Source organism: Vipera ursinii (genome assembly GCF_947247035.1).
Source record: "Vipera ursinii genome assembly, chromosome: 1".
NCBI classification, from domain to species: domain Eukaryota; kingdom Metazoa; phylum Chordata; class Lepidosauria; order Squamata; family Viperidae; genus Vipera; species Vipera ursinii.
In genome coordinates this window covers 299,184,089-299,206,321 of record NC_139512.1, presented here as the reverse complement: position 1 = coordinate 299,206,321, position 22,233 = coordinate 299,184,089, and the positions used below count along the sequence as shown (strand labels likewise).

Below are 22,233 nucleotides of genomic sequence, written 5' to 3'. Positions count from 1 at the left end.
CAATCCTCAATGACATTTTGCAAGAGCAAAGTATTATGGTTGCTTCCCTGCTTAGAAGCAAGTGACCACTTTGTTTTGTAGTTTACCTTCAAGAGGGTCCTTTGTTCAAAGTTTCAATGCTTCAAAACTCTGCATATTCATACTGTGTTATACACTGAACAAAGAATTAGTAGAGTGAGATGGTAAAAAAAATCAACTATGTTTGGGGAGAACCAAGTTTAGGTCTCCCTTCGGGTATGAAAATTCAAGCCAGCCACACTCTCTTGTCACAGGCCATGGGTTGTTCATTTGAGGACAAAGCGAAAGCCACCTTTCTAGAGAAAAGGTGGGCAAATGAACAAAACACTAATATGAGCAAGTCATATCCTGAATAGCCACAGCGCTGCAGGAAATGCTATTGAATTATACATATATGCTGTAGGTGCTTGTATGTCTGCATGTGTGTATATGTACACCAGTACGCTCTCCCACAGAAAGACTGATCTCGTTTTAGCTTATTAGCTAAATCTCAGTCATTGTATTAGGTTTTAGAAAGACTTAATACTATGGTGACTGGCAGAATTCCAAAGGCAGGGCAGAGATTGGAATGTATGGAAAATCTGACATCAATTTAGCATAAACATTCAATTGTTGTTAAGACTGAGAGTGGGCGAATGGAGACGTTTCAAAGTGTGATAGAATGGGAAGAAGCTTTAGAGGCAGAAGGAATGTTGTGCTATTTTTCACACCTATTTATTTTTTTTAGAAACCAGCTGGAGTGGGAGAGAGCAACACAAACATCTCTCTACCTCCAGTACATCTGCTATGGTAGCCTGTCACAGTCAAGCTCCTGGACTCCTTGGTGACTCCAACATTAGAGTGCCAAATGACGAGCTCAATTGCCTTGCCAAAATTTTGTATAATCTACAGGAACAGAACAATTAAAAATTACCTATGTGGGTGACATTCTGTTGACTGTTGATTCCTCCACTGTGCATGCTAAACAATAATTTCATTTTAGTTTTAATCCATCAGCTTTTTTAAAAAAAATCCTTTAAGGTTCTTTATCTTAACTATGTGATCTAACTGTGCAGATCTAAAATGCCCAAATGAACACATAATCCCTACTAAAATTTCCAAGAATAATGTGTGATATTGTGTGAGTGAGAATTACTAGCAGAATTACCTGTCAGATTGGTACGAAAGCTAGGTTGGCTGAATATACCTACTTTAGGTCTCCAGTGCAAGTCTAAGCTATTTCTGTCTCATACTGATAACTACTGAGAAATCAGAAAGGAAAATATGTTAGCCATAAGGATGTAATTAAGATAGATCATTGGGAACAAAATTAGAGCTGAATCTGTCAATCAGGTTGTGATCATGTAAGTGAAAAAAGTAGGTTGGAAAAAGTGAAGCAAAGAAAATATGTTAGACCAGCAGTCCCCAATCTTTTTGTCACCAAAGACCAGCTTCATGGAAGACATTTTTCCATGGGGGGGCACATGCACAGTTTACAGTAAGGTTTGTGTTCTTATGAGAATCTCATGCCTGATGATCTGAGGGGGACCTGAGGGGAACCAGATGAAACTTCACTCACCCACTGCTAACTTCCAAGTGTGTCCCCCAGTTCATAATAGTCTGTGGCCCAGGGGTTGAGGATCCCTATGTTAGACAATGAACTGATGGACAATTTGCATCTGTGTCTCTGGAAATAAAAGTTCATTTTGAGACTATCTCTGCAGTCCCATTCCATTCTCTCTGCTTGCATTGCCCTACATTCAGTGTTCCTACAATGAATCTCCCACAGTTTTTACTATTAACTATTAAATTTGTGTTAGAGACACAAATTTACCCACTAATGAAACCCTACAAAAATAGTTGGCATGATTCTTCATATAACTGTATATAGATTCCTTCCATGCAGTGATTTTCAGCTGTGCAGATGTATACTAAAAAAAACACCAATATTGATACATGTATACCATATGTGTATTATGAATCAAGTCAGTTTACCAGTGTTTACCATGCTTTTAAAGCCAGTTTGGTGTAATGGTTAAAGCATCAGCCTACAAATGGGAAAATCATAAGTTCTATATTGCCTAGGTGCAAAGCCAAGCTAGTTATTTTCTCCCAGCACTAGGAAGGAGGCAATGGGGAAGCCACTTCTGAAACACCTTGGCAGGAAAACTGCATAATCTCTGAGCACTGGACAAGACTGAAAGGAAGAAAAAAACCCCAGTGTTTTATCACTGTATAATGGATGTGCACATTGATAAAGCACTCCACTAAAAATATAGTATGATTATTAATGAGATATTTTAGAAAAAATGTGGTTTCAATTTAGTGTGATCCCTGAGATTCTCTGAATGCTGCATATGAAATTACTGTCAGCTCTTAGTACTACAAAGACAGATTTTTTCCCATGACAATCTGCCCTACCTTATCCTTCAGGTCTTCCAACGGTGCAGCCATCACCATTGTTAAGTCCTTCCACCTTACTTCTGATCATCCTCTTCTGCTCTTTGCTTCTATCTTTGCTTCTATCTTTTTCTACAGCCTTTTATAGAGAGCTGCAGAGAAAAGAGGGAATGGCCTTCAGAAAAAGGAGGAGGAATCTCTTCCAGACAAAAGTCAGATAAAAGGGGTTGAATCAAGATCATATAAAATGTTAGTACTACTTTATAATCCCTTGGTAAGACCTCACTTGGAATACTGCATCCAGTTTTTGGTCCCCACAATATAAAAAAGATATTGAGAGTCTAGAACAGACATGTCAAACTCGTGATGTCACATGATGTTGCACAACGTATTGAAGCTTTTTCGCCACTGCCAACAATGGGGTGGGCGTGGTTTCCTGATGATGCATCCAGCCCGTGGGCCAGCTGTTTGATACCCTTGGTCTAGAAAGTCTGCAGAGAAGAGCAACACAGATGATTAGGGGGCTGGAGGCTAAAACATATAAAGAACAGTTGCTGGAATTGGGTATGTCTAGCTTAATGAAAGGGACGCGGTGGCTCAGTGGGTTAGGACACTGAGCTTGTCGATCAGAAGGTCGGCAGTTTGGTGGATCAAATCCCGAGTGCCGCGTAGCAGAGTGAGCGCCTGTTACTCGTCCCAGCTTCTGCCCACCTAGCAGTTCGAAAGCACGTAAAAATGCAAGTAGAAAAATAGGGACCACTATGGTGGGAAGGTAACAGCGTTCCGTGCTAGTCATGCTGGCCACATGACCACAGAGACGTCCTCGGACAAGCGCTGGCTCTTCGGCTTTGAAACAGAGATGAGCACCGGCCCCTAGTGTCGGAAAAGACTAGCACGCATGTGCGGGGGAACCTTTACCTTTACCTTTTAGCTTAATGAAAAGATAAATAGATGATAACAGTGTTCTAATATTTGGAGGGCTGTTACAAAGAAGAGGGAGTCAACCTATTATCCAAATCCCCTGAAGGCAAGACAAACAGCAGTGGATGTAATCAAGGAGAGAACCAACCTAGAACTAAAGAGAAATTTCCTGACAGTTAAAACAATTAGTCAGTAGAATGACTTGCCTCCAGAAATTGTGAGTGCTTCAACACTGGGAAGGCAACCATTTGTCTGAAATGGTATAGGGTTTCATGCTTGAGTAGGGGGTGGAACTAGAAGATCTCCAAGGTCCGTTTAAACTTTGTTATTCTGTTAAAAGAAATCAAACTCCACAGCAGGAATGTAACATATGCAAATGTCTAAGACAGGGGTCTTCAAACTTGGCCCTTTTATGACTTGTGGACTTCAGCTCCCAGAATTCCTCAGCCAGGCATGTTGGCTGAGGAATTCTGGGAGTTGAAGTCCACAAGTCATAAAAGGGCCAAGTTTGAAGACCCCTAGTCTAAGACAACCCCTCCCTATTTCAACTGAAGAGGGAGGTGGGAGATTTTCAAGATTCTGTTACATATTTTTTCAATAAAAGTAGTATTGAACTTGCAGCTTTGATAAGAGCTAGATATCCTAGAATTAGGCAATCTCAAATCATTTTCATATCATTGCCAAGAAAGTTATATGGGTATGTTGACATGGTCATCAGCAAATGAACTTTCTTGAGGCCAACTGTAGTTTAACTTTTAAAATCTAGATGTCCCCATTTTCACATCCAATACTACTATCATACAATGACCCCAAGAAAGGTGAATGATAATCACAGTTTCTTGACTGTTCTTTCTCATTCATCCATGTGATGTCCAGCTGTTTAATTTAATTGGTATACCGCCCTTCTCCCGAAGGACTCAGGGCGGTGAACAGGGCAATAAATACTAAAATACAGAAATACAAAAATTAAGAAGAGATTAAACCATAATGCCCAATAAAACAGATAAATTACATAAAAACAGTGATAAAATCCCAAACCCATCAGACCAGGCCGGCTTGTTCAAACAAATAGGTCTTTAGATCACGTCGGAAGGAGTGAAGGTCGGGAGCCATCTGGAGCTCAACCGGTAAACGGTTCCACAGATCTGGCACACCCACAGAGAATGCCCTCCCCCTGGGGGTCACCAGTCGGCACTCTCTGACCGGTGGTACCCTGAGGAGGCCCTCTCTGTGGGAGCGCACTGGGCGGAGGGAAGTTGATGCCGGCAGCAGGTGCTCCCTAAGGTACTCCGGACCCATGCCATGTAGGGCTTTAAAGGTCATTACCAGCACCTTGAATCTCACCCGGAAGGCAACTGGAAGCCAATGCAGCTCACGGAGCAGAGGTGTAACATGGGAGTATCGGGAGACCCCCAACATGACTCTCGCGGCTGCATTCTGCACCAGTTGGAGCCTCAGAGTGGTCCTCAAGGGCAGCCCCATGTAGAGAGCGTTGCAGTAGTCTAACCGAGAGGTCACGAGCGCATGAGTGACTGTACGCAAGGCATCCTGGTCTAGATAGGGCCGCAACTGGCGCACCAGGCAAACCTGGGTGAAGGCCCCCCTAGTCACAGTTACTATATGATCTTCTAAAGAAAGCTGTGAGTCTAGGAGGACTCCCAAGTTGCGGGCCCTATCTACAGGGGGTAATAACTCACCCCCCATAGTAAGAGATGGAATCCTCTGAGTTTCCCGAGATGCCGGCACATACAGCCACTCAGTCTTGTCAGGGTTGAGCCAAAGCCTGTTCCTCCCCATCCAGACCCGAACCGCCTCCAGGCAATGGGACATCACATCGAGGGCATCACTGGGGTGGTTTGGGGTCAAAATAAAAGGGCAACAGCATTGGGGGAGGGGAATATTTAAAAAAAATATTCTTGGTTCACCACTGAGTGGTTAATTGATTAAAAGATGAATGTCTTTCTGCTACTAGGCATAGCATAGCATGCTGTTAGGCATAGCATGAAAAATGTCTTTCTTATGAAAAATGTAACTTACAAATCTATGTTCCACTCATATGACAACCTGAAGCTGACATTTACTTCAACTGGGCTTTGTGGAAATGGAAGAATTTTCTTCCTTCTACTCAGTGTGCCCCGTCCCCCAGTATTGAAAGACAAACATCTGTGTCACATAACTAAGAAACTATTATGTTAACTCTTGAGGCTAAACTGAACCGTTTGTTAAGTTTGTCATCAAAGAATAAATTGTCTCCTTCGTTGGAGCAAATGGCAGAGAGTGATTAATTATCCCTGGTTGTCATATTGTGACATTCCTAGATGTTTGTGAGTAAAGTCCACATGTTGTGATTGATTCTTTTCCTCTGCTTGAAAATTTTGAGCTAACTGATGACGTTGGGAAAACAGGATACTTATGGAGATAATTTTCAGATGGTCTTCCTTAGAGTGCTTCATATACATAAAACACTAACACTAAAGACTACCTGTGGTTTATTTCCTATAGGTGCCTCTGCTGGTTGCTATAAAGCTCTTCAAATGTTACAAATGCTTTCTGGTATGAAACTAATAAAAGCTACACTCATTCAATTCCATGCAGACAAATATAGGTCTTCTTGATTTGCAATTCAGGAAGAACTGCTCTTAGGATCCCCATGAAAGCCATTGCTTGTTATGCATCTAGCAGAACTGAGATGCAATAAATGATTGAAAGCTGGCCAGAAGGGGGAAACTGCTTTGCCTGGTGGATATAAACAGGTTTACTGAATCTGTGTTTTTGAAGCCTGCATTGTCTCTGCCACTTGGCTGGTATGATGCCAGGTGACAGAGTGGGGGAAGCAACTTGACATCTCTAGACATTTCCATTTCTGGAGAGGAAAGTTCCCTCCAGGTATTCTTTGGCAGGAGACTATGATTCCCCTGTATCTCATAAGTCTTGATCCTGAAGAAGCACCAATGCATCAGAAAATGTTTTGAAGGTAATGTTGACCCCAAGATTATACACAAGATACAACAATTACAACCTTATATAGCAATCATAACCTTATTTGTGCTGCCCAGAGTCATAGGGAGTCAGGCAGCATACAAATTAAACAAATACATTTATTTTTCTTGATTTATTGTAAGTGGCCACTCCAACAGATCTGACAGCTTACATCTGATACAATGTTGAAACAATTAAAAATACAGACAAAGGAAAACAGACTGCACTAATAACCTGTCTGCTATAAAAGCTTGTAACGTATATTTTGATAATCTTGTTAGATATTAAACTGAAGTAATGTCTCTTCTTTGTATTCTGAATGCTTGTGCTTTGTCAATTTGGGACTTCAGGCATTATGATTTGTAATATGTGGACAGAATAGCAACAAGGAAGCCAGAATATATGATTTACCTAACCACGGTGAAAATGCCACTAATCTTGTAAGGGCCAGTTCTTGTACCATGGCAGAATGAGTTTTTTAAAATCACATATTCAGAAATAAACAAGATTGTTGTGTCTGTATGCTCAGGTGAAAAAAGAAACAATTTAGAATTCAAACGTTGTACCTGTTATTTAGTTTTCTGAAGTCCACAATTGCCTCTGCCTTGCCAGTCTACTGTTCTCTTTCAAATTAATCTAATGCTATTCTTTTCTTTCTCTTTAAGGATGATTCCAGCTACAAATAAAGCCTTTGTGGTGAACAATCTAGTTTCTGGAACAGGCTATGATCTGTGTGTTCTGGCCCTGTGGGATGACACTGCCACAACGCTCACTGCTACCAACATAGTAGGCTGTGCCCAGTTCTACACCAAAGAGGACTATCCCCAGTGCCAGTCCATGCACAGCCAGTTTCTGGGTGGGACCATGATTTTAATCATTGGAGGCATCATTGTGGCTACTCTGCTGGTATTTATCATCATACTCATGGTGCGGTACAAGGTTTGCAACAACAATCCTGGTAAGATGGCCAATGTTAGCAACGTCTATTCTCAAACAAATGGATCTCAACCTGTCCAGAATGGAGTCCTGCCACAAGTGAATCCCAAAGTTGTGGTAAGGAATGAACTCATGGAGTTTAACTGTGAGTCGGCACACAGCAGTATCTCTTCTTCCTCTAGTTCCATGAACAGCCGTGACTGTGATGGCTACAGCCTCCAAAGTGAGCAGGGCACATTGTCCAGTAAATGGAGGCCCCCATCAAGATCGAAGCATCACAATATTGATCGGCTCATGGGAGCTTTTGCCTCTCTGGACTTGAAGTGTCAGAAAAAAGAAGAAACAGTAGACTCAAGAACTTCCATAGTGGTCCGTCACTCAGACAAGGAGCCACTTTTGGGTCAGCAGGAATCCAAATTTCGTAGCCTCCTCATGTTGCCACTGGAGGGTAAAACTAAGCGTAGCCATTCTTTTGACATGGGGGACTTTTCCACTTCTCAGTGTTGCAACTACCCAAAAAAAATCACAAACATTTGGACAAAACGTAGTTTGTCAGTGAATGGTATGCTTTTACAGTACAATGACAGTGACCTGACAGAATCAAAGGGAACTTATGGGAGTTCTGAGTGGGTCATGGAAAGCACAGTGTAAATAGAAGTTGCCCTCCATTCCATTCTTAGTCCTACCAAACATAACCAAGTCCATGAGTTCAAAAGGCCATAAATGTGATAGAAGGAAAACACACACACACACACACACACAAACACATTCAGCGACATATTGGTCAATAAATATTAACATAAAAATTCAAGTGGAGTAAACGAAGTTATGAGACATTTATAGGATGTGTGCATGTGTGTAAGGAGATGGTGATATGCCCTCAACATATTATTTATATCTGTGTGAATGTCTCAAGGAATTCACTGGAAACATTCAGTGCTATCCCAGTTTCCCAGTGAACTGTGTAACAAAATTGAAAGAGGATTAATGCTGGTTAAGAAGTGTCTATTCAACTCTTAGGAGAATTATTTTTGTCTTCATTTTCTCATTGTCTGAGAAGAACATTTCAGTGGACACAAAACTAACAGGGAAATAACCTCAGCTGCCACTACATAACCAATATATCTGGAAAAAGGAAACCCTGAACACACAAATTAACATTAAGATTAAAAGCAACATTTTGAAAAAATCTTGCCACTGTTTACCTGAATATTCTCCCCTCTCCAGAAAAAATAGTAATCCAACAGTCCATACTCAATGCCTTTCTTTCCCTTGTTATAAGTTTTTTTTTAAAAAAATCCATAGCACTTTCCCAGAAAAAATCTAATAATTGATTATTAATAATTAAGGTGTTATCATTTTCCAATCTTATTTTATTCATCAACAGATGGCCATAGGTTATTAAGAATATAAGAGAGTTTAGTGTCAGGGTGGAAGAGAGAAATCGAGTTTTTATAACCTGAGGGAGAAAGGAGAAAAATGTTCTTATTTCTGGCCAAGGAGCCCAAATCACTATTTAATCAATAAACAACAAAAAAATCCAACTCATAAACATTAGAAGATGGAGGGGGATTCATAGCCTTAATATTAAATACCATAAATTGGCATATCATCATGTCAGTCAGAAGAAAGGGGCATGAAATCTCCAGCATCACATGAGACTCCAAGGTTGATTATGAGAATATTCCTCATTTGCTCTGGTAAATGCAGTGTAGACTAGGAGGGCCCCAGATTCAACAGTGCTATATAGTCTCTCTGTGTCCCACATTATGTTCACATGTTTGTCTTTCTTGTTGAAACCCTTGTCCATTTGAGACTACCCATTATGCCTTTTTAAGTGATAATCAAATGCATTAATGGATCTGGAAGAGCTGTGAATGCACAAATTCTGCCCTCCCAAAACACTACTCCATGGCAGAAGTGAAATGTTGGCCTTTAGAGCCACAGCCTATAATTCAGAATTGTTTTTTGTATTTATTTGCTCCCAAAGATTTGTCCATTGGGAAGCTCTTTCTAAAATTACACACTATTTATTTTTTCAAAGGGACTGTGCTGAACAGAATTGTAAAAGGGTGAAGAGAACACTCATATACCATCTTGGTTTTTGTTTTTAAGACAAAGCTCAGCTCAGAGATATATTGTGACATGGCTATGTATTTGATCCTGTTATCTGTCATGTTTCCTATTTGAAGTTTTAGAAAATGGCATCCCTGTGATCAAAATATTTTCTTTTCCCTTCCTCTTTTGCTACAAAATGTACAGTAAAAACAACTTATTGGGAAAAAAATGAACCTTTCTTTTATTCATTATTTCAATGGTCTGTTCTGAATGCTAGAATTAATTTTTGTTTTCTTAGGGGAAAAAAAGATCCTTCAACTTGTATGTTCTTCCAAGGGAGTTCATTCCAGATCATAGAAGCTGATACTTTCTATCAATTAAATACTTCTGGCTGTAAATAATTCAGCAATACAGAAGCAAGGTATTTATAGTAAGAGAGGTGTGCATGTCTATTACACTTTCCTTGAAATTGCCAATATCCACATTTACTATGTATCACATAACACACATTCTCTCTGTACAAAATGTCTTGTCAGTATCTTCAGCCCTACTATTCACCAGCTTCTAATTGAAATAACTCAGGAGGATAATAATAATAACTCAGAACTGTAGAAATTGGATAAATTATGAAAATCAAGTAGAAAATAGATTATGGTTCTTACTGAACAGGCAAAAATGATTACTAAGGGATCTTAGGAGCTGTGGTGGTGCAGTGGTTAGAATGCAGCTTTGCAGGCTAGCTCACTGTTCACTGCCAGAGTTCAAATTTCACTGGCTCAAGGCTGACTCAGCCTTCCACCTTTCCGAGTTCGGTAAAATGAGGACCCAAATTGTTGAAGGCAATATACTGACTGTGTAAACCACTTAGAGAAGACTGTAAACAGTGGTGGGATTCATCTGGTTCACACCACTTCAGCAGAACCGGTAGCTAATTTTTTGTTGCCCAGGCCCAGAATGGACTTCCGGAAGTGACATCCATGTTCACATATTTGAATCCCACCACTGACTGTAAAGCACTATGAAGTGGTATATAAGTCTAAGTACCAAGTGCTACTGCTATCTTTGAAATGTTTTAAGAGAGCTGGTGCAGCATTGAACATAAGAAAGTCTCAGAGATTCAGAAAAGAATCTCAATAAGGCAAACTCGTTCTATTTTAAGTGCAAACAGCTTTCATTGTCTGTTGCCTGTTCAAGGTGCCAATTTGACAACTTCCAGAAGCTTCAACTTACATGACTAAAGCTGGCTTGGAATGCAGAGAGCAATCATTTCAACACAGCAGGGCACAAGATTGGAAAGTCCAATCTAGATCATGTTAATTAGCAATAACTAGTACATGAAGTCAACATACCAGCTGATATGCCTCAAGGCTCAGGCTAGCATAGCTTGGTTGCAAAAATGCAGGCAGGCACTAGATGACATGAAGAGGCACCCAAGGTGATTTAATTTGGGGTTTTACAACTCAGCCTTGTATGTCCCTCATCAAATTAACCATCCATACAAGTAGTCCTTGACTTATGTTCACCGTTGGTGCCAGAATCTCTGTTGCTAAACAAGGCACCTGATGGCAATCACACAACACCAGGGTATGGTATCTGTCATAAATACAGGCTGGTGGCCAAGTGTTCAGATGTAAATGTGAGGACCGGTCATGTCACATTTTTCAGTGCTGTTGTAACTTTGAAAGTCACTCAGTGGATGGTTGTACTTTAATGAGCAGCCTTCTTAAAGTAGCAGCACTTTTTTTCCCCCAAAGGCCCTCTGAAAAAGGCCTTATTTTATTAATAGGAGAGATTCTGGACTTGCCCAAGGACTGAAGGACTTCTTCCACATCCTCTTTGAAGCAGATGCAGCACTATTCATTTATTCCAGAATACTTGAAGAGTGGACAATCAGTGCAAATATCTAATGACCCAGATGGTGTAAAAGTAAAATTCCTTTATACAGAAGTTAATATAAAATTTTGGCTTCCCCTTGAAAAGGCTACATCAGAATCTCTCTCTGGGAAAGCTATAATATTTGAAAAATGATAAGTAAAAAAGGTTCATGCATGAACCTTCAAAATCTATTTTCCTTTTATTCCACCACTGCATTTAATCAGTTTATCCATCCTTTCAGTGGTGCAACCAGTCATAATGCCACACAACTAGAAATTGCCCAAAAGAGAATATGTTTTTTTAACCTTGGAAATGTAGCTTTCTTGGATATAATTTGGAATTCATTTGGAATGAACAAACACTTCAGCTAGAACAGACATGTCAAACTTGTGATGTCACGTGACGTCATGCAATGTATTGGGACAGTTTTGCCATTGCCAGCAATGGGGTGGGCGTGGCTTCTGCATGACACGTGAGCTAGAACATTGGGAGGAAATATATAAACCTCAAGGTGACATCTTATGTCAGTTCCAGTGATCCCTTACTATAGACCCACCTACTACAGGTGATGAAAATTGGAATTCAGTAGAAATTGGGAAATATACCTATTTCATGAATACTCATATAACAAAAACTAGCATTCATGTCCAAGCATTGTCTCCTTTCCTCTCCTCCCCTCCCCTTGAAGATATGCGTGTCCACATTTCTGCACCATAATATGGACACACTTTAAATAATTCTTATTTAAAATTAAACAATCTTGAAGAAAGTGTTGTGTCTGCAAAGTATTTTATTTGTTCATTTGTCCATTCAATTTTATGGCCACCCACCCACCAGGCCACTGTGGACAGCTAGCAAGAGTTAAAAACATGAATATATTGATATGATATAATAATAAAACATACTACATTGGAGTCTAATTCTACAGCTCATAACTGGCCCAATGCCTGGGGAAGAGTCCTGTCTTCCAGGGACTCCTGCATCCCATAAGGTGCCACTGATTAATTGATGAGCATGTCATCCCTGTTGAATTTTACAGGATGGGCAGAGATAAAGAAACAGATGGTCATAAAAATGCCTAGGTCCTGTGCCATGAAGGGCTTTACAGATGACTACTTTCACTCACCTTGAACTGTATTCAGAAGCCCAGTTGCAACCAGTGCAGTTCACCTAGTATTGGTGATATACAGGCACCTATATTCATATATTTTATTGGATACATGTCACAGTTAATTCTTCTATCACCAACATATACAGCAAATTGCTGAAACTGAATAAGAGCACAGAAACTGTAAAGCTGCAGGGCATCCTTTTTTTTCTTTTTTTCCCCCACTGCTGCAAAATTTTGCTACCTCACAACATTGCATATAGATGTCTGATTGTTCTCCTTGCTTATCTCATCTATGCAGAAATAAACATTTTACTTATTTTAACTTTTTTCTCTTGGAATAATTCTTTTCCCTAAACTTGGCCAAATTACAATGTTGCAGATTTATTTATCAAAGGTTATTTCTCTCTTTTGGAAATAAAGATCTATGTAATTATGGGGAAATTACTATAAATAGCATTTTCTTTGCATTCATTCCTATTAATGTAAGCAGTGGAGAGTTTACTTCCTATAATTCAATACATAGATTACCTCATTTTATGTTTTTTCTTCTGTTGTTTCTGATTATATATTCTGACAAAAACATGAGCAATTTGAAATCGCTTTTTTTGCCACATGAATGTTTCTGCCCAAATTAAATACCATGCATTTCCAAAACTCTTTCCCACATCAGCTATCACAGAAGACCCTATTATATTACTTAGTATCAGATGCTCACTCTGTTGTTGTTGTTGTTGTATATCTTGTAATGGCTGGCAAATTGTATCTGCACATTTGATGTCAGTAAAAGCAGATTTTCATATGAATCTCTTCATGTTTGCATCTGCTAGTGAACTGAAGAAGCCATCACTGCTTTTTGTGCTAACATAACCTCAAATAGATTTCCTTGCAGCTGTGAGTTCACACAATTCCAAGCATCAAAAAGTCAAGTAATTGTGTACATGTGCGAAAGAGCCCAAATTCACAGAAATAAGCATTTTAGTCTTTATTTGAATGTTTTCAGTATTTGAATGTTTTCATTTTACCAGGCGTTCTTATTGCCTTTACTTATTCACACCAAAGAACCTGTTCACACATTGTGTTTAAACATTAAAACATTCTTACTCAGAACTGTGAATGTGACAAACATGTCTTGACAAACAGAACATCTACAGTTTCATTCATCAAGATGGAATGCAACATCTTAGTTGCTAAATCTGAGTCTGTTCAAGTTTGCATTAGGGAAACTTATCCATTGCTACCAATCAGGAAAGCCTAATACAGTAAGTGATATGTGTGTTTACAGATGAACATTTATCCTTATAGAGAGAAATGTAGAAAGATGATTTAGACTGAACTGCTGGTTCACCAAGCATGGCATTGTCTACATGAAGCTGTGGTTCTCCAATTTCTTCAGGCAGGTATTTTCTCCTTGGAAATATCACTGTTTAAACCTGAGAGCTTTAGAACACATTGTCCAACATGTGCTATGAATCTTCTTTTATCTCTATATAGACCTAGTTAAATGAAACATTTCAGAAGCATTGCAAGCAAAGGCAACAGTCTATGAAATTCTAATTTAGTAGTGTTGCTCCTACTTCTTTTTTATTATAAGTTTTATTAATTTTATACTATTTACATTCAAATATTTGTGAAGCAATATGGTGGTTGGGTAATCAAAAGTAAACAATATCAAATAACAAGTTATTTGTACATAGCTCAGGTTACTACAACCAAGATTCCCTCTCCACTTCCCTTAGTTATAACATAGTCCAATTAATCAAATTATAAATTTCTAATTGTGACCTAGTCAATTAAAAGAATTTTCAATATATTTTCACTAGTACATATCAATATCCTGTTTTTAGGTTTTAGCTAATTGCAATAAAAAGATCTAAAGTAGCCTATAATAAATGAAAGAAAGCTTACTTTTGGGTAACCCCAGTGCTTTTTTTGTAAAAGAAAAAGGTGCCGGAACTCACACATGTCATACAACCTGCCTTGACTACCCTACAAGGTTCTATCCAAAAAAGGTGCCAGAACTCCGTTCTGAGCGTTCTATGACAAAAAAAGCCCTGGGTAACCCACATTTCCCTATTTCAATAAAGAGTAATTATCCTGTCTACAAAACTTACATTATTCATTTCAAAACATTCTTATTTTTTACCAATATCGTCTATTTATTATCTTAACAAATCACCACTTATAGCAAAATATCTTATATTATATCTTTCCAAATTCTATAATATATATCGATTCTAATAACCAACTTTCTTTTAAAAATTAAATAAAAAATGAATTTCCGTCTATATCCTTATAACTAATATATTCTATAAGTCATCTTAACCATGCAACAATTGTTAAAATACTATCTTTTCTATAATATAGTTCAGAATTATGTTCTATTATGTATTTTACTTTGCCCTGTGAACCACCCTGAGTCCTCAGGGAGAAGGGCGGTATAGAAATATTATTAAATTAAATTAAATTAAATTAGAAGCTTAACTTTGTTTTTCCTTACAGATCAGAAACCTAAATGTAAAATCAGTTATATTTTTTAGAGATTCCCCTTAGTCCATTAAAAGTTATTTTTAAACTCTATCCTTAGGAATCCCACAAATAGAAACAAGTTCAATTTTTTAAAATCTAATTCTTGCCTTCCTTTTGTGCCAATCAGGCTTCCCTTTTGGCATCTTTAAATTCTCAAATGTATCTCTGTTTTTTCCTATACCCCTTATTTGGATCCAGGGAGAGCACCCAAGTGTCAGTTTTGCAAAGAAAGTATCCCCTTTCTAACCATTGAAATTTTGCTGTAATAATTCAGTTTTTGATTATTGATGTAATATAGTTGTCATTAAATCAGTCAGGTCTTTTTCTTCTTCCAGTTCCATCTGGGTTATATAGAAAGTAGTAGCTGGTGTTATGGTTGTCATTTGATTAGCTGAGTTCTCACTGTAATATATTTGAAGGCCTTTAATGTCTTCAGTCTTGATGTTGCTTTCTTTGGGTGTTATTGCTTTTTGAGTTGTAAGTTTTGTAGTTGACACTGAAATTTGGACTTTAAGGTTCTCTGTAGGTTGCATTTGTTGTTCTTTGAAGTCTCCTATTTTAGTGTTAGTTTTTGCTTCTTCTGTTTGCTTTTGGATTGTCATTTCCTCATTTAAGGTCAGAGTTTGGTTTGGTGGCTTTAAGTTGTCAGATTTTTCTTGCAGTTTGGCTTTAATTTGCTCTGTCATTGCCAAAATTGTGTCCAGTATCACTTTGTGGTTAAGTGGTGGGATATATTCATCCATTTCATTGTTTGCAGCTAAGTCTTCCGTGGAGGCTATTTTAGTAAGAGTCAAAGATTATCCACCTCCAAGAGAGTTGTTTTCAGTGCCAGGTGTTCCCACACTTATCTTTAAAAGTGGTGTCAAGGACAACTCTGTTATTCAGTCAGCTCTCACAATAGGAAAAAGATTTACTTGCTGTACCACATTTTGCCACAAGATGTCATCAATAGTATACAGAATGTGATGTAAAAAAAATTCCCCAATTAATATAAAACTTTTATAGCATTAGTCCATTTTTTCCCCTTAATTCACAGTTTAGAGAGAAAGTAGGGTAGTTGATCCCTACCAAAAAATAGGAGCTTTTTAGTAATTACAAATAAAATTGCTTAAGTTCTTTGCTGAATTACTTGATTTTCTTTTAAGACTTTAAGGCTTTAAAATTTGTTCCCCAAGTAAATACTCACCATTTTTTCAAAAAATGGGGAAGGAAATTTCCAGGAAAGTCCCACAGGAGAATGGTTAAAGGGATAAGAAAGGTAAAGTCTCACCCATGTCCTCCAGATTGCTTCTTAGTGCTAGGTAGTGCTTTTGGCTTTCGGGAGGGAGCAGCTTAATGATTGGCCATCTTTATGGCCGTTTTTTTCTTCTTTGGGCCAAAGAAGCTGTCCTGGATTCAAGCGGAGGGAGGGCCTCCTTGTGGTAGTTGCCCCTCCAGGGCAATTTTTGACCCTTTTCAGGGTCCTCCAAAAAAGAAAGAACGGACAGCAGGGAGCGGACTTCCTGCATGTCCGGAAGCACCGTGTGTGCAAACCGGAAGCCAGTAGTGTTGCTCCTACTTCTGATCATAATTTGCTATAGAAAAGACAAGAATCCAGTGTTGATTGCTAATCAATGTTATAATCTCAGCGCACATGTTCAAACATTTTTTGTTGTGTACAACTTTGACTCAGTGCAGCATAAGCCATGTAGGTGAGTTTACCTTGCTAGGCAAGATGGACTCACGCCATAGATTAAAGTGTGCATGCTTCTAAGAGCAAATTCCAATGATTAAGTTTTCCAAGTTTATTTTCAGACTCTATTTCCAGCACCCAGTTGACATAACCAGTTAATTAGCATGTTATCTGTAGCACATCCCAACAAGTCTGCAAAACAAGATTAAGCAACTCTTAATCTTTATGACAGAGGGAATCACTCTCTTTCTTCCTGCTATTCTACATGGTAGACATAAAGAAAAGAGATGCCACAGTGATTAGAATGCAAAATTGCAGGCTAACTCACTGCTCACTGCCAGAGTTCAAATCTCACCGGCTCAAGGTTGACTCAGCCTTCCATCCATCAGAGGACAGTAAAATGAGGACCCAGATTGTTGGGGGCAATATGCTGACTCTGTAAACCACTTAGAAAGGGCTGTCAAGCACTATGGAGCAGTATATAAGTTTAAGTGCTATTGCTATCTGGTAAACAGATGTTGCTAGTTTGTAACAAATTATAATGCAATAGATTAGCTGTAATTTACCAATTTCACTTATGTTTTAGTTACCTTTTGATTGGATTATTGCAATCAAAAGGTGACCTTTTTATTGAAACAGTGTTCAAACACTGCCACTGGTTCAGAGCGCAGTCATTCATGCAGCTTGGGGCACATCATAGTAAAGCCAACTAACACTTTTGCTTCAAGACCATCATTGCCATCATTTAGACTACTGCAACGCTCTCTACATGGGGCTGCCCTTGAGGACCACTTGGAGGCTTCAGCTGGTGCAGAATGCAGCCGCGCGAGTTGTGATGGGGGTTTCCCGATACTCCCATGTAACACCTCTACTCCGCGAGCTGCATTGGCTTCCGGTTGCCCTCCGGGTGAGATTCAAGGTGCTGGTGATGACCTATAAAGCCCTAAATGGCTTGGGTCCGGGATATCTGAGGGAACACCTGCTGCCGGCATCAAGCTCCCTTCGTCCAGTGCACTCCCACAGGGAGGGTCTTCTCAGGGTGCCGGCAGTAAAAGATTGCCGGCGGGTAATGCCCAGGGGGAGGGCCTTCTCAGTGGGTGCGCCTGCCCTCTGGAACCAGCTGCCCGTGTAGTTGAGGACTGCCCCCGACCTTTGTTCATTCCGCCGGGACCTGAAGACCTGGCTCTTCGAGCTCTCTGGCCCAAGCTGAGAATTTTAATTTTAATTTTAATTTTAATTTTAATTTTAATTTTAATTTTAATTTTAATTTTAATTTTAATTATTTTAATTTTAATTTTAATTATTTTAATTTTAATTTTAATTTTAATTTTAATTTTAATTGAGGTTTTTATTCTCTCAGGGACTATTATAATCTTTTTAATTATTTTTAACTTTTGTATTTCTTGTTTTAATTCCCTGTAAACCGCCCTGAGTCCTTCGGGAAAGGGCGGTATACAAATCCAATTAAATAAATAAATAAATAAATAAATAAATTGCCCACTAGGATTCTCAGTGCAATATTGTATTAGTTGCTCTTTGTCAGCTACAAACAGTGCAGGACATAAATCCAGACTATTTACAGGATCACCTGTCTCAGTATGTGTGTGTGTGAGAGAGAGAGAAACAGAGAGAGAGAGAGAGAGACAGACAGACAGACAGACAGACAGACAGACAGACAGACAGACAGAGACAGACAGAGAGAGAGGCAGGAGGAAGGCCTTTTCTGAATGTTTCCAACTAATATGGTCCTGAGCTTTCTTTCGCCAAATGAGCCCACAAGACTTGCTGATGTAGTTGTTCCATCTTGTTTTAGGTCTCTTTCATGGATGCTTTTTTATCAAGTGGGAACCATTCTATGACTGCCTTGGTCGACCTTAGCCAGTATACACATACACACACACACACACACAGTGTGTGTGTGTGTGTGTAAAAATAAGTGCCAATCTATCAAAATCTAATAACTGTATATACACATCTAATATTTTATAGTGGTTATTTTAATCATATATCAGCTATTTATTTTAAAGAAGAATTTAATTTGATGATGAAGTTTGTTCTTCTTAACTTCCATGGAGTCAGTCCCATGCATTTGCTTCCTTCTGAATAATTGGTATTGTTTAAATTCATTTCATTATCTATATTTATTAAAATTATTCATGTACTGCTGCTTTTCTAAATTCTTTCTATGCCTCAGTATAGAAAACATTTCTCCCAAGCAATCCCTTTTACAGAAAGAAACCACTCTTTTCTGCTGTCATTTATGTACTTTAAATGTTACAAGCTTATAATTTATTAATAGACTGATTTTTTTAAGAGAAAGAGCACTGGGATATTTTTTACATTTGGCAGTTAATAGTTGACAATAAGTAGGAGGGAAAGAAAAAGAAGGCGGCGGAGGAGGACAAGGCCAAAAAATGTCCAAATGTATTAATTATTGCAGTAAACTATGCATTTCCTTATATATAAATATTGTAAATGACAACTGAATGTGTAGCAAATTCACCTTTGTATCTTCTAGATATAATCTCAAAAAATATCTTACTGTGGAGGATATGTATTTTGTGATAAAAACTGAAGCTATGCTCCACAATAGTAGTAGTAAGTAGTAGTAATAGTAGTAGTATTTGACACAATTTTGAGTTTGTCCATGTCTACAAGCGTAAAGGAGAGACAGGTTCTGGAGGGAGGGCTTGTAAGGTTGACCTTCGTAAGAGAGGAAAAGGTGTAACATTTTTTATTTAGATAGCAACCACGCACTATTAACTGAACAGAAACTTCATTTCTACCACTATGACTGTGATACAAGTGATTAATGTATACCTTTTCTTCTAACATAACTAGCATTTGTGTGAAAGGCCATAAGGAGCTGATAGATGAACTGATAGTTTTTATTTATTTATTTATTTATTTATTTATTTATTTATTTATTTATTTATTTATTTATTTATTTATTTTCTTGAATATGTATACTGCCCTATTCCTGTAGGACTCAGGGCAGTTTACAGGGCAGTTAAAACCATGAAATACAAAAATTAAAATCAATTAAAACAATTAAATTAAATTCAAGCCCCAAGAGTAAATCTAAAACCCAGTTAAATTAACAACCCCACAGTCTGGACAAAACAGTTCAAAGAGCCAAGTTTTCAGGTCCCGGCAAAATGAGCGAAGGTTGGGGGCAGTCCTAAGATCCGTGGGTAGTTGGTTCCATAGAGCAGGTGAACCCACAGAGAACGCCCTTCCCCTGGGAATAACCCGCCAGCAATCATTAACCAGCAGTACCCTGAGAAGGCCCTCCCTGTGGGGGCGCACAGGACGATGGGAAGATGATGCCAGCAGCAGGTGTTCCCTTAGATCAGACATGTCAAACACAAGGCCTGGGGGCTGGATGCGGCCCACAAAGTGGTTTCATGTGGCCCACGAAGCCATCCTGGAAACAGTGAGGGAAAGGCCCCCACTGCCTTGGCCCTGGCCCAGAGACCCTTCTTCTGCCAGAGACCCTCAGATCTGTCCCACTCCTGCCCAGGCCCCCATAGGCACTCTTGATGTGAACAATGTAGAGCTGGCCATGCCCACCCAGTAGGTCATATGCACTCTAGCCACACCCACCCAGTAGGCCATGCCCAACCAGGCCACACCCACCCGGCCCCTTGAGGGCAACTGCAATGCTGATGCGGCCCTCAATGAAATTAAGTTTGACACCCCTGCCTTAGATAGTCTGGACCCAAGCCATTTAGCGCTTTATAGGTGATTACCAGCACCTTGAATCTCACCCGGAGGGCAACCAGAAGCCAATGTAGCTCATGGAGAAGAGGTGTTATATGGGAATATCGGGAAGCTCCCATCAAAACTCACGCAGCTGAATTCTGCATCAGTTGAAGTCTTTGGGTGGTCCTCAAGGGCAGCCCCATTTATTTATTTTATTTTATTTTAATTCCATTTATATCCCGCCCTTCTCCAAAGACTCAGGGTGGCTTACAAGGTTAGCAGTAGCCTTCATTCTATGTATATGCCTGCTTATTAGGGCTTTCACACACACCCCAAGCACCATTATTACAAAGTCAGCTTAATTGCCCCCAACAATATGGGTCCTCATTTTACCTACCTCGGAAGGATGGAAGGCTGAGTCAACCTTGAGCCTGGTGGGATGCGAACCTGCACTAATGGCAGGCAGCTGGTGTTACTTAAGGAGGCATTAGCCCACTGCTCCACCAAGGCTCTTGTAGAGGGCATTGCAGTAGTCTAAGCAGGAGGTCACGAGTGCATGAGTACATAGAGCATCTCGGTCCAGATAGGCGCACCAGGCAAATCTGGGCAAAAGCCCCCCTGGTCACGGCTCCTATATGATCTTTAAAACTGAGCCGTGAATCCAGGAGGACGCCCAAGTTGTGAGCCCTATCAACAGGGGGTAATACCTCATCTCCTATTGTTAATGATGGAGAAGGCTGGTCAGCCCGAGATGCCAGTATGAACAGCCACTCAGTCTTGTCAGGATTGAGATGAAGCCTGTTTCTCCCCATCCAAACCCGGACCACTTCCAGGCAATGGGACATCACAGCGAGGGCATCACTGGGTTGATTCGGGGTGGAAAGAAAAAGTTGGGTATCATCAGCGTACTGGTGATACCCCACCCCGAAACCACGAATGAGCTCACCCAGCGGCTTCATGTAGATGTTGAACAGGAGGGGAGAGAGGACCAACCCCTGAGGGACTCCACAAATGAGAGATCTCAAGGTGGACCTCTGTCCTCCCATCAACACCGACTGCGAGCGGCCCAGGAGGTAGGAGGAGAACCATTATAAAACAGTGCCCCCCACTCCCAGCCCCCTGAGACGCCGCAGTAGGATACCATGGTTGATGGTATCAAAAGCCGCTAAGAGGTCTAATAGGACTAGGACAGAGGAACAACCCCTGTCCCAAGCCCGCCAGAGATCATTCACCAGTGCGACCAATGCTGTCTCCGTGCTATGCCCGGGTCTGAAACCCGATTGGTACGGGTCGAGATAATCAGTTTCCTTTCCTTTCTGCAGAAATTGCTATCAAAATTTCCCCTGAAGCCACAAACATTTTAAATATTTTGATAAAATAATTTGCCATCTAGTTTGGCCCTCACTTCACAAAAATCAGAATCCCAGATGTAATTTTAGATCCATACAGATAGCATAACGTTCTGCTTTACCATTAGTCAAAAATATCACTGAGCATCCTTCAGCATGCCAGATTATAGCTTCTTTCTATATGATGTCAGGAACATTTTCATCTGTACATAATCTCATCAGTTCAACTGGAGGAAGTTGGAACCTGATGTGATGAAAACCATCCAGTAACAAGGGCCTCAGTTCACTTCCTGCATGGATCTGAAACTATGTATGATGATGATGATCTAATAATGTTTCATGGAGAAAATTGCACAGTAGAGGCAGACTCCATGCTTGCAGCCAGGAACGCCTCACGAAGGACCACAATCTGAGGTAAAAGAAAGACTAGTGATGATGTTCATTAGTTTGGGTAATGAAATGTCTGCAAGAAAACAACCAAGGTCAGAGACCACCAAGGACACTTCATAAGAGCCTTGGTGGAGCAGTGGGCTAATGCCTCCTTAAGTAACACCAGCTGCCTGCAATTAGTGCAGGTTCGCATCCCACCAGGCTCAAGGTTGACTCAGCCTTCCATCCTTCTGAGGTAGGTAAAATGAGGACCGAGATTGTTGGGGGCAATAAGCTGACTTTGTAATAATGCCGCTTGGGGTGTGTGTGTGAAA

General features: G+C 39.8%; 1 protein-coding gene across 1 annotated transcript in view; it reads left to right on the top strand.

Annotated features, from left to right (window-relative positions):
- The window catches only part of LRFN2 (leucine rich repeat and fibronectin type III domain containing 2), a gene marked incomplete at both ends in the record, with an annotated part of 85,261 nt that extends 77,377 nt beyond the window's left edge, over positions 1-7,884 (top strand). Inside the window, one exon of the mRNA XM_083349338.1 lies at positions 6,963-7,884. Within this exon, the coding sequence (XP_083205464.1) occupies positions 6,963-7,884 (922 nt within the window). The remainder of the gene's footprint in view (positions 1-6,962) is intronic.
- Between the last annotated feature and the right edge of the window lie 14,349 nt (positions 7,885-22,233).